General features: G+C 43.4%; 1 protein-coding gene across 1 annotated transcript in view; it reads right to left on the bottom strand.

The window, feature by feature from the left end:
- The window catches only part of LOC148028122 (uncharacterized), a 171,316-nt gene extending 158,721 nt beyond the window's left edge, over window positions 1–12,595 (bottom strand). The window contains exons 1-3 of the mRNA XM_087689801.1: window positions 11,877–12,595; window positions 11,489–11,653; window positions 2,593–2,817 (exon numbers count right to left, since the gene is read on the bottom strand). Of these exons, the coding sequence (XP_087545927.1) occupies window positions 2,593–2,817; window positions 11,489–11,653; window positions 11,877–12,560 (1,074 nt within the window). The 5' untranslated portion in view covers window positions 12,561–12,595. The remainder of the gene's footprint in view (window positions 1–2,592; window positions 2,818–11,488; window positions 11,654–11,876) is intronic.
- Window positions 12,596–13,724: the final 1,129 nt, after the last annotated feature.

Here is a 13,724-nt window from a genome sequence, read left to right as displayed (position 1 = left end):
ACCCCTTCAGGAGGACATTGCGGTTCGTGGTTCGTGGCTGTCTTCATCATCTTCCTTGAGCTACGGCACCCTTATTCCCTTGTATCACATTCACTCCGTGATTCAGAACTTCATCATTCCATTCATCAGAGTTTCTTCTCTCTCCTCTTCTCTTTCCATGTTTGCCGAGTTCACTCCGTGTTCCTCCCTGCAAACCCTACTATCTCGTCGGTACGTCATCTTTTGATACAGTAGCCCATTGGTTTTGCTATTGAGGGATCTGAGCCCTTGGTATGCAAGTTGAAAAAGGCTTTGTATGGTTTAAAGGAAGCTCCACAAGCTTGATATGCAAAAATTGATACCTTTTTAGTCAGCCAAGGGTTCATTAACAACCCATTAGAGTCTACTCTTTACGTATGCAAAGAGGGGAGATCCTTGCTGGTCATATGTCTTTATGCAGATGATCTTCTACTCACAGGGACACATGTTGACCAGATTTCAACATTCAAGAAAAATTTGTAGCAAACTTTTGAAATGACAGATTTGGGGCCTTTGCATTACTATTTGGGCATTTAGTTTTTCCATGATGCTAGAGGCATTGAATTGTCTCGGTCCAGATATGTTGGTAAACTCCTTGAGAGGTTTGGCTTCCAAGATTGCAAGACACTTAGCACACTGATGGAGACTGGACTCAAGCTATCTTTGCATGATGACAGTGATTTGTTTGACATCCACACATATGCTCCAACTATTGGATGTCTCATTTATTTATGCAACACAAGGCCAGATATTCAATTTGCAGTTTCAGCCCTTAGCGGATATATACATAGCCCCCACATGTCACATTGGCAAGTTGTGAAGTGTGTTTTTCATTACTTGCAGGGTACTAGGACCCTTGGACTGCTTTATGCCAAGGGGGGACCACTGCAACTACATGCTTACAGCAATTCAAATTGGACTGGTGATTTTGATTCATGTCACTCTATGAGTGGAAATTGTTTCTTTCTTGGCTCATCTTGCATCTCTTGGCTTAGCAAGAAACAATCCAGTATTGCCACATTGTCTTGTAAAGCTGAATACAAGGCAGCTTTCACTACCACTGTTGAATGTGTATGGTTGAGACGTTTGTTGGCTGATCTTGATGTATCTGTCACCGAGCCTACTCCTTTGTCTACTGTTATCAAAGTGCCATTGTAGTGGCGCAAAACCCAATGTTTCATGCACACACGAAACACATAGAGATCCACTATCACTTTGTTAGAGAGAGGCTACATGCACGAGATATCAGCCTTGTCTACTGTCCTACCACGAGCAATGTGGCAAATATCTTCACCAAAGCTCTTCCACGCGATAAATTTGAAGCATTTCGCAATCCTTTAAATTTGATCTCCTTTAGTGGATGATCCTTGTATGCTAATCACTTTTCACTCCAGGGGGATTTATTGGGTTTGACTCGCGCCTACACTCACAGAGGAGTGTCCATGATCCACAATAGGACACTAGGGCACTTTTTACTCTCCTTATGAGAGGTTTTTTTCCCCAGTTACATTATCTTCTATTTTATGTGCTTATGTCACACAATTCAATCACTTATTGTGTTTTACACCTTTGGAGTGTGAACACACATTAACAACCCTAGGGTTTAAGGGTTGTACTTTGTACTTATTGCACTCTCGGTAAGTGCATCGGGAATCGTACTATGTCTTCACTCTCTCACTCTCTGCTGTCAACTATGTATTCTCAATTGAGAACTTCTATCTCCATCCCTCACAATACATGAGCATCAAATTAATTTGGAATCATTGAGCCAATATGTCTTTGTAACAATTGATATACAAAAGGTTTGTTACAATATGGACGGCCAAATGCGCACAGTATAGATTTATTGGACAATGGAATTGGATATATCCATTATCTCTCTCCAAGATATAGACAAAGCTTGTTTATACTCTCCATAGGAGACAAGAGAGGGTTCATGGCAGCTCGGAGACTATGAGGAGGAGGAGAGATACTTTCCTCAGGATCTGGGATTCTAGCCCTTCTTTCACTCTCAGCCACATAATGCTCTAGCACTGAAAACCTCCTAAATGGTTATTTGTTCAGGCCTTGTAATAGACTTCCCCTTTGTTGTATCTTGTTTGTTCTAGAAGTCCCTTTAAGGGCTGTTTTGTATACTGTGCTTTGCATTGGGATACTTTATCCTGAGGAGATTTATGAATAGAATTTTCTTTTCCTGGGGGGGTGGGGGTTTTGGTCAGGAGGGTAGCCTGGTCCACATTTCCTTACACCTTGCATAAGACAGTCATTAAACCTTGCATAAGACATTCAAAAAACCAAATAATCCCTCCCCAAACCTTGTGTAATATTTTTCACAAGACCAATTTATTCCTTCTTTAAACCTTTTATAAGATAGCTCTAAAGCCCAATTTATTCCACCTTTTACTAAAGAAGTTCTTTCCACTACTCAAAAGCAAATTATTACAATGAACTGAAGAGAAGAAGGAAACAAAGTGTAAACCATGCTGATTGCTCTATTGGGTGACTAGTATATGTACAAGAGTGAAGGATCAATTTTATTTTCTTCAAAAGGGTATTCAAAGAAAGATATCTTACTTGAAAGAAACTTGTGAAGCCAGCCCCAAAGAAGCGAGACCAGGAAAAGCTATTAGGGGGGTGTATCAAGAAAGGTATGATTATGGAAACTACCCATAACACTGAAAGTGCAGCATTAAGAAACAAGACCCATCGAAGGAAAGCAAAAGTTAGCATGACTGCAGATCCGAAATTTCCTTCAATCTCTTTCAATGCATTCCGCCAAGGTGCTAAACTTTGAGCTTTCTGTAAAAGAACAAGATTGTCCGTTCACATAAACCTATTCGTAAAAATGGAAACAATAGTAAGATTATTATTAACAAATGACACAGATTCCAATTACGTGATATTAGGTCCTCTACATAGAGGTGAATTTGTTTAATCACAATGCACGTGAGGGCCATAAAATAGGATTTATGTGCATGTCTAAGACTTAATTTTCATTTAATCGATAAGATTAGTCAATTTATTAAATCCCACCTTTCACAACAAAAGCCACATATGTATTGGAGATTTGACTCATAACTGCAGAGATGGGTGACAATACAAGGTGGTTCAGAGACTGAGAAGGAGGAGAGGTGCTTTTCTTAGGACCTGGGATTCTAGCACATTCTTTCTTTGTCAATTACACATGCTTTGGCAGTATAGGCCTCCTAATTAGTTATTCACACTTGCCTTGTAATATAATTGCCCATTGTTGTATAATCCTTCTTTTGGAAGCCCCTTACAGAGCTGTTTTTGTACTTTGCCTTGGGATACTTTGCCCCAAAGGAGATCTAAATATATGAATCATTCTTTTCTCTGAAAAAAAAGACAAATCATGGCTATTCAACCACCAACTTAGACTCTGAACTACAGTCTTGTTCCATAGACAAGTGCAGCAGATTGCATTCACACTCACAAATAATGGGCAGCTTCAGAGGCAAGTTCTAGCATGGCGGAGTTTAAACTTTAGAGGTCATGCAAGAAGGATCGGCCACTATAACACTGCCTGGCACATTGACCCTTACCCCTAACCGGTACTTACGAGCAGCTCATGGTGCTTCTAAGTTTGGAGAGGAGACCCTACTATAGATTTTGATGGGATTCAGCGTAATGGTTTTGTATATTATACTTGGCTGCTCTCTATAGGGCTTTCTTAATACTGTGTATATTTTATCTGGCAAGAACCACAACCCTTCTAAGAATTCCAGATGAGCCTCTGCAGAGGCTGAGCAAGAGTGCAATTGAAAGATGGGTGACAGGCAAAACATGTATACTGGTCTGAAAACATTCACACATGCAAGTACATGAGGGGTTGACTAATTACGGCAACTAATTCTGATGACTGAGTTACTAACCAGGTATAAATACCTTAAAACCAGTTGGTCCAGTGAAATAAATAAGTGCTCATCAGGCTGATAAATTATCAGTTTGAACTGAATAATACAAAATAACAACTCCAAAATACAAACATTATCCAGGAAAGCGCTAGAAAGCATGAAAAGAAGACTCCAATTCAATATTTGCAGTGACCTTAGACAAAGGTCACCTAGACATTTTCCTACTTCTGACCACCCTTAACTAAGTGACGAGCTTATTGTTACTTGGACTACTATTGTCCCCAAATTGGAAAGTTGCCAAAAATAGGCCCTCAAACCTAGCAATACGGGCCTGGATGCCTGCATGAGATTTCTTGTCATTTAGATGTACCAAAAGCCCAACCAACAACAGAAATGGAATGCAATTGGCTGCTTGTCTTTGAAATTATCCCAAGCAACTGTACCAAAATTAAAAGTATTAATCTTGGACAAACGTTGGAAATGCCCTGCTATATTTGAGAGATCTACTGCCACACCTTAAGAGCCACTAGGAATGACTAGATTAATGCATACTGATCTCAATGTGAATTGTGCAGAAATTGCATAGCCCACTTGTAATTCACTTTCTTTGGCTGATCTTAAAGTGGAAGTTCCCCAATGATCAATATCCAAAGTAATACCTTACCTTGGAAGCAAGCTTTGGTAGTCCATCCATTTATCAACGTGGTTATCCAATAAGCAGACCTACATTTCAATATCCAAACTCTGTTACCTTTCTCAGTAACCTAACACATGTCATTCACCAACAGATACTGATATACACACCTTCCAAAGCAAAAAAGAATTTGATTCCTTGGAAGCCCAGTCTGATCATGAACGCCCTGTATCCAAAGATAGAATGTTGCCTATCATGCCAGTTACTGTGGTACCTGATTCCATACCAACCTATAACCCCTATGCACTTTTGTAGGTCTGACAATTATTGTTAAATGATTATAGCCACACTTTATAGCACAATACAATATACCAAAAGGGCCACCCTATGAAATGTTCTTTTGCCGGTGCCTTTTCCCAATAACCATCTCCTCTGTATTCATATGCTAAGTGCTTTCCTTGACTTATCGTGTCAATGCATCAAAGTAAGTATAGTCCAATCAACCCACAAAATACAATAGATGATTTTCTAACAAGTATGTTCTAATGTGTATCAAACATATTACTTTCAAATAGAGAAGGTACGATCCATGTCCTTTATCCTCAGATTGTGGACCTATTGCTTTTCTTTCTTTATCGAAACCCATCAACTTAAATGACGCCATGCAAGCATCAATCCTCTAGAAAAGTTTGGTGTGTCCCTTTAGGCATAAACAATAAACTATAAGTTTCATATCAATACACAACAACATTGTGTCACAAGGATGTGAATTTTTTATGCTTTGCTTAGCATTTGGCTTAGACATTATATTGAAATGTGCACATGTGATGTGAAAGTCACTTAAGCCACAATGACGACCCAAGGACCCCGAGATGTCAATGGGTATCAAAGGCAAAAATTGTAATAAGTTATACTAGTTAGGTACTAGGTGGTACTTCGTGATAATTTTTGGCCTAGGGTGTTTCATTAGCCATTAATATCAATGGTGACATTAGGAACTAGGCATTAATTTATTGATGCCAATTCCAAGGCTAATTAACACTCAAGATCACTTGGGAGTTTAAATGCCTTGGCCAATTTAATTGGCAGATGGGCAGGATTAATTTTCTGCACAATGACAAATGGCTAAATTAATTTTCAAAATTACTAATTCTGAAAATTAATTTAAATGGCTGAAATGCCATTTAGAAGGTTGCCAAATGGCAAACTTTCCAATGCAAGCTATGGGAAAGGCTATTCGGGGTTGGCCTATGGTCATTCCAGCCATTATGAGCATTGTGAAGGCTACGAGGGATTGAAGAGAGGCTGTAGACAGCAAGCATTGGCTGAGAGGAGCCATTTTCTAGCCACCAGGAGGTCCATCAGCAACTGTTGGCAATTGCATAAGAAGGCCATCATGCTGTAGGCGACTATTGATCCAGCCTTTGAAGCTGCTAGTGACAAATTGCTGAAGGCATGAAGCAACCAGTGATAGCATTTTTGCAGACTTAGTGTGGTTTTTGGGTCAAGTGAAGTTAGAGATAAAGTTTCCATACAGTACTTCGTGAAATTTCAGGATTGTCTCACCTATGGAAGGATGCAAATGGATAAAGGGAGGTCACCTAGCAGATCATCCTTAGTATTGCACTTAACCTTGATGAGTTCTGGTTGGAGCTGACTATGGATCAAGCTCTTTCAAGTTCAGCACGCCATAGAAGGTCTAGATTGATTGATGCTCAAGGGAAAGGTTGCACCTCCACTTTCCAAGTTATGGGCAGCTCAGTTATATAGTGGATCTCGGATGTATTGAGTTTGCATCCAATGTACTGTAGGTTGACAAGATTTCTGCCATTGGGATCACTTTTCAATGCACTAGTCACTATGAGTTGGTATGCAAATGTTTATGTTTCGCACCTAGGCTTTGAAACTATACATTTGCAAGGCTATTGGTATGTATGGAGTACATCGAACAGATAGAATGTACATTTGGATGTGATGTGCATTTGTAAGGCATGTATGTGATACATGGATAGTATGCAATGTACATTTACCGGTCATGCAAGAGAAATACACTTATATAAATTGCATGTAGTTTGCAGATGATGTATGCTTTACAAGAGTATCATGTGGTACATCATTGCTATGAGGCACTAGTTATGCTCAGGTTACATATTGCTTTGCCTTGGTGGTGAACACTGTTGGGTTTTGGCATGTGGATGCAAATCTCATGGTTCAGACACTGGTTATGGTTCATGTGTGTGGATCATAAACTCGTTTAAGTGGTTCGAATTTTAGACATGCAGAGGGCATGAGCATGGTTAAGCAATAGATGCACATATTGTTTGATTATTTTTTTTGGCAAGTAAAATGTGGCTGATTATATTACTCAAAAAACTGATTACAATGGAGTGCTCATGCTCAACAGACTAGCTGGAGCTGATGCAAAGTCACAAATCCATCATGTATACAAGCCTCTCAGGGCAATCTGGGGGGGATGGGGGCAAGAAGCCATGGAGGGGGGGGTGTATCGCTATCTGAGGCTGCCTGCCCACATCACACAAAACAGGTCCTGGCCGCCCCACATACGCATGAAATGACAACGGAGCTCTTGACGAGCCTTGGACTCGCCCTGCACTTGATCCCAATGGCCGCGGAGGGAGTGGATGATGGAGGTCCAAAGCTCTGCTAAGGTCGCCTGTACTGAAAGTCTCTCTCTGCCAAAAGCCTCCTGACGCCGCACCTTCCAGATATGCCATCCAGTAAGACTCCCTATGATCTCCCATACCTTCGAGAGGTCTGTTGTGGACTCCAGTACCAGGCGGATGGGTGGAGCCTCCAAACCGACCACTGCGCATGACCCTGCCTCAATAATGAATATTGTGTCATGCATCCCAGCCTCGTACAGAAGGTAACGGCCCTAGCTGATTGCCTGCCAACAAAAAGCTCCCCATGAGATACATCCAAGGTTGGGTGCTATACGGCGAAGGATGCGGCATGCTCCTCTCCACGCAAGCTGCGCCTCCTCACATGACCAAAGACAGTGCTTTGGGATTTCCAAAGGCTGCTGTGTGCAGCGCTTACAACCTCCCTCCTTCTACATCTGGGCAAGCCAGCTTCCCACCGCCAAGCCTCCATGTGCCACCAACCATAAGAAATACGAAACCCTCCTCGGCCTCCAGCTATCCCATAGGTGGTGCCAGAAGGTCCATCGGAAAGGCTCCGTGATGCTGTGCTCCGCCTAGTGCTTGCTACGTGACAGTGCCCAATCCATATCCTCCTGCATCAGTACGTGTCTGCCAATCCTGGCAATGTACTCTAGGAACCTGAGTGGCTTCTTGGCGACCGCAGTGGCCGGCCATAGCCACTCTCCTGGATCCCACTCCAGCTCATCAAGTGGTCTACCCTCCCAGATCCAAAGGCGCCACTCCTTGAGCTCCTTCCAGAAAACATAGGGATCCAATCGCCATGTCTTCCCCTGAAGGCCCACCACCCGAATCCTCCCCCAAGAAAAGGGGGCTATCCCCTCATCCTGCTACCCTCTGTCAAGGGCCAGACGTTCCCCCTCCTGAACGGCGAAGAAAGTCCCTTGTGGGGCGCCACCCACTCTACTTGCCACCTGTAGGGGGATGCCTGCTCATGAAAACCTAGCTACCCATACCTCCTCGAGCTCTATCGGCTCTCATATCGGGGGAGCAAGCCACTCAAGAGGTATTGATGCATCTATCACCCTTCTCCTCAACTCCAATCCTCTCTAGCAGCCTGATACTCACAACAGCACCTCCTCGTCTACCATCCTGTACACCTCCCGCCATGTCCTGATGGTATCGGGCTGGCCTCTCAACCAGCCCACTGGATGTGGGGGAGCTCGCCTATCTGTGCCCCATCCCGATCTTTGACCTAGGAGTTTCAGATCACTAGACGACGGTCTATCTTCTCCTGGCAACTTTGGGGGCTTTGGATTAGGGCCCTACGAAGGCCCTGCCACACGCGAAGTAAGCTGCGTAGGAAAGGTGATCTAGGGGGGGTGATCTGGGCTGACGTGTAGATCCATCTCAGGGACGGCCTCCACTCACCGCCAAGCCTCAATCTATAGTCCTAAAGGCCCTCTTGCAATAAGACCTTCCAGATCTGCCCGCCTGGTGTGAGGCCGCAAACAACTAGCTTGCCCAAGAGGGCCATACTCTGATACTCTGGGTCTATGATCCCAAGCCCTCCCTTTGACCGATGCCGTATGATGGTCGCCCACGCCACCTTGGCCCTGGAATCCGTGGAACCATCTAACCCTGACCAAAAGAAGTTCTGCACTAGGCGGCGAAGCTGCACTATGCAAGATGAGAAGAAGCACCAACACGAGGCGATGTACCAAGCCGTCGCTAGGAGGACCTGTTTAACCACCAGGGCTCAACTAGCTAGTGAGAGGCGAGCCGTACTCTTGTAGGTCAATTTTCTTCGAATAGAATCGAGGACAGGAAGATACTGCAGGGTAGGAGTGATGTCGAGTCCCACCTGGAACCCTAAGTACCTGACGGTCTGCCCTCTGCTTACCCATCTAATTCCCAGGTGGACGCCCCACTCCGTGCTAGAGTCTAGGTCTGTGAGAAAACCAACCGACTTTCACCAGTTGATTTTCGCTCCCGCTGCAGAACAGAACACATCAAGAGCCAGCCTCACTCTCTCCAGCATCAACTCATCGTTCTCTGCCCACTGTGCTGAGCCCACTCTATCGCCTCAAAGAGGGTAAATACATTGTCTAGGATGCTCCTATCCTGGACAAAGCCTGTCTGTGTGTCATGGATGATGTCTGGAAGCATGGGGCGTAGTCGCCTACCAATCATCTTTGCCAATGCCTTATAGACCACTTACAATAAGGTGATCTCGGTCTCCACTGGGAAAGCTCCAACCGGTCTCCCCCTTTGGGGAGAAGACTGATAAGGCCTGCCGAAAGACTCCCTCGAATCTGTCCTGAAGTGAAAATCTCTTGGAAGGCCATCAGTAGGGGGTCCTTCACCACTTTCCAGTAGGTAGTGAAGAAGGCCTTAGAGAGGCCATCCTCCCCCGAGCATTTCTGCCCATCCTGTGTATGGAAAGCCTCCTCTAGTTCCTTCTCTGTGAAGGGGGCTAGGAGGGAGCGTCCCATCTCCTCTATGGCAAGGGATGGGATGTGATCCCATACCTGCTATCTACATCTTTGTCCTCTAGCTGAAGTTGTCTCCGACTCTAGAAAAGGGATGTGTAATAGTCGGTGGCAATCTCCATCACCTCGTCTGGGCTAGAACGAGTCCTCCCATACTGATCTCGAAGGTTGCGTATCTGCTCTCCTACGATGCGAGGCTGGTGCACCTGGAAGAACTCCCTACACATCGTGTCCCCCTTCTGCGCCCAGAAGATTGCTAAGGCGGTTCAAAAAGAGAACTCCGAGTGCCTGTCCTCTAGGCCAGCAATGGCTGCTCGTGCACACACCTCCTGTGCATGGAGGGTGGGATGCCCTGGTGCCTACTGTAATAGTCTCTGCGTGGCTGCAAGGTCCCGCCGGAGTACTCTCTCCTCCTCCCAGCTCTGCTACCTGGCCTGTATGGCTGCCTCTTGGCAGATTTTGCTCGACCCGGCTAGGACCTCTGCAACCTCCTTTGCTATCCGGTCCCTCCTGTCCCACTCTCTGGTCCAAATCTGCTCTATCTGTCTCGTCACCTTCTCCCTCCTATAGATCAAGTCAGGGATCTGACAAGATCGTGTGTCTAGGGTGGTTGCTGGGGGGTCAAGTGTCAAGAGAACCGGGCAATGATCGGTCAACGTGGTGCCACATATTGTTTGACTATGTTGCTAGCAAGTATTTCCAATGGTGGCAATGACAATCCCAAAATCTTCCATACAAATTCACTTTCTTCACCAGGTTTGCATTGACAACAAGCATACTCTCGATTGCTACATTCTGAATATTTAATTAGCAGCAATTAGTATGCCACTTCCCAAATAGCCATCATAGGATAGGATATGGGGCTCAAAAGGGTGAGTAGGTTTGAATATTGACTCCAACGCAAACATAGAAACTTATCAACAAATGTCTTACACAATTCTATGCTGATTCAGCCTGTTATCTGGTCTAATAATAGACACATTTTAACCTTTGCTACTAACTTTGGCCACTTTTGCAGTAAATGTTAGATGCAGTGATTTGTGTTTGCACTGTTTGAGGTAGGTGCATTGAGAACCTTGGGAGGAGTTCAAATACATAAGTTGTAGTTAGCTAATGTTTGTGAGACATGAGGAGAAATTTTATGCCTCAATAACAGACTAACTGTTAAATGCATAACGCCAAATACAGGTAAGAGAGGTGTAAACAACAGATAAAACCTTCCCGATGCACTTTGCAATTGCATAACTGTTTCGTCAAGAACACAGCTTGAAAATGGATCCACTTAAAACACATCCCCACATGTATGCACCTTGCTGTAATCAGCCTATGATTACAGAGTAACGATCATCAGTTAATCGGCATTGCTCTACAGTCATCCTATATAAACACTCTACTTATATTGTTTTGCCTCCCCCCCTCTTTGCATTGTGAAGAAACCATCCTTTGCAAACATTTTCCAACTTTTACACAGGAGAATATAAACACAATCCAAAAACCTCAAGTTGATTGCTTCGTGCCACTTTAATAATTGTCTCTAGTTTCTTTTCTTCAGTCATCAACAAGGACATTGAGGACCCAGGTCAACCAACACTAAAGCACGCAAAGGAATCCTGAAGTGAGACCTAGAAATAAGCATACTCAAGTATAATTTAGTGATATAAGCAGCATTCTTTGGCTTTTGAACAGTAACTTACCTTCATGACTAAACCCATCAAAGTATAATTTCGATTAAATGTGAAAGAATGGCTGTAAGATATGCTCCCCTGATTTCAAAGCTTAAATGTCATTCCTGGAGTGTTCAATTAGTACGCATAGGTGAAGGTAAGCCTTTAAGATTGTCGGCCAAACCTTGTAAGAATGTAAAAGTAACTCTGCAGACTTATGCAGAATTTGCTTGCTCTGGAGCCGCAGCATTACACGCTGTAAAAAATGTTCTCCAAATTGCTCTCGAACACGTTTGGGCAATCCAAGTTGATCAATATGTTGCCTCGCCTCTTTGATGGTGTTCTCCACCTGACATGCAGAACAGCAGAGCAACCAAAGTCTTATCACTCCTGTCAATGGTCACAGGAGGCTCCTTGTGACACATCATTTGGACTACATAATCAACCTTAATAAAAATCTGATACAAGCTCAGTTGCTACTCCCAATCCTCGTGATTTAGATTGTATGCAATATGCTCAACAAGAGGTGTTTTCTAACAAGTAAGTTTGTTGATTTCCAGCATGAAAAAAACCTGGCTGCGTCTTTTTCTCAAGGCTTCAACAGAAGGTACCAAGTCACTACTATCATCGATACTTGGAGCAACATTGGAAGACGTTTCTGTTATGCATGCAGGCTGATCTTCTTGCTTATGAGACATAAGGGACACATCTGCAAGTCCTGCTTCAACCTTAACTTCAAGTGTGCAGGCAGTGTGTTCCTGCAGACTGCCTGATGCAACCTCAGTGTGACTCTCTTTGAGGTAAGATTCGACCTGATGAGCATCCAGAAAACTTTCGGACGAATGGGGCTCCTTGTCAGTGCCCTGCTGTGCGGGATTGTCCACACCTTCATCTTGACTGATGCCGGAAGCCCCTTCAACCAGTTGCTGGACATTGCTACTGCCATTCCCATTACTATCAACGCTATCAGAATCCTGGCTAAGCCTCTCCGTCTTGTAGGGGCCGTCGGAGTTTTGATCATTGGCTTTCGATAGAGGCACGATTTCATGATGACGATCTCCAGATAGAGAACCGGAAGACGAAGAGCCTGTAACGTGCTGCGGGGCTTCCTCTTCTTCGGAGCGTGAGGAAGATGGGAATGGCGGTGGCGGTACGTTGTGAGTGCCTTCCATTAGGGGTTTCCAGAACTCTGCACGCCAGGGACGAATATCGTTAATCGTTAGCTTTCCTATGAGGGTGACATCAAATTCGAACATTTAAAGAGAAACGGACTCGATAGGGTGAAGGTGAGCAATTGTGAAACGAGTGCCAAGGGGCATGCATAGTTCATGACTTCCATTGATTGTGTAAATGGACTCGTAGAAAAGCAGCCACGCGTAGGTGGGTCTAGAGGGTGATGGGTTAGGCAGAAGAGAGAGAAATCAGTGTGTGATGAAGAGAGAGCTGGTCGTCCGTCTGACTTCCACGTCAAAATGAGCGGCCATTAAGGTAAAGGGGCCAATAAAGTAGCGCCCTTCAAAAGGAAAATACACCCCACCCCACCCCAATTGAGTGACAATTTTACAAGAAAGATGTGGCTTTTTTAGCCACTTAACAATATAATATGAATTTTTTTAAATTACAAATGAGCTTAACTTAAGTCAAACAATTGAGCCATGTAAATTTTGTTATATTTTAGATTTTGTAAAACCCTAAAGCAATGCATCTTCGAGTGTCACTCTATTCGCCCCTTGAGCTCTATATAATATAAATAGTTTGACCATTAAAAAATATTTATGCAACTCACTTGGAAAAAAAATTTATAATGAAAGATTGTTAGATGACAATCTATTGGTCCCTTTACCCTATAACCTTGGCCGGTACAAGTCATTAAAGGGGAGGAAAAGGTAAGCGGAAGTAGCTTATGGTATGTAGACAAGGAAAAGTATTATTGGAGTATTGACAGTTGAGAACTTTTGTGGTTCGAGAGTGATAGGGGAGGAGGTCTAATAGACTAGTATGGTATGAATAGTTAATCATATGTAGAATGGTTAGAGGTATGAGTTTACATACATACAATGCTTTGTAGGATAGGATTCGTAATACAAACTCACATATCAAAAAACCAGTTGGTTAAAATTGTGGGCTACATCAATCTATTTAGGCAATTAAATATAATAGCGCACGAGAGCAGTATTGTAGGATAGAATACGTAATACAAACTCACATATCAGAAAACCAATTGGTGAAAATCGTGGGCTACATCAATCTAATTAGGCAATCAAATATAATAGAAGACCAGTTGGTTAAAATCATGAGCAACATCAATCTAATTAGGCAATCAAATATAATAGAACACAAGCAGTATTCAACATACTTAAGAGTATGCTTGCCTGTGTAGAATGACCACATGGCAACATTGTGCTATAACGGTGGTGATT

Source organism: Lygodium microphyllum, chromosome 12 (genome assembly GCF_053477565.2).
Source record: "Lygodium microphyllum isolate KBCC chromosome 12, Lygodium_microphyllum_v1.1.10, whole genome shotgun sequence".
Classification (NCBI taxonomy): Eukaryota; Viridiplantae; Streptophyta; class Polypodiopsida; order Schizaeales; family Lygodiaceae; genus Lygodium; species Lygodium microphyllum.
This window is presented reverse-complemented; position numbering and strand designations above follow the sequence as displayed.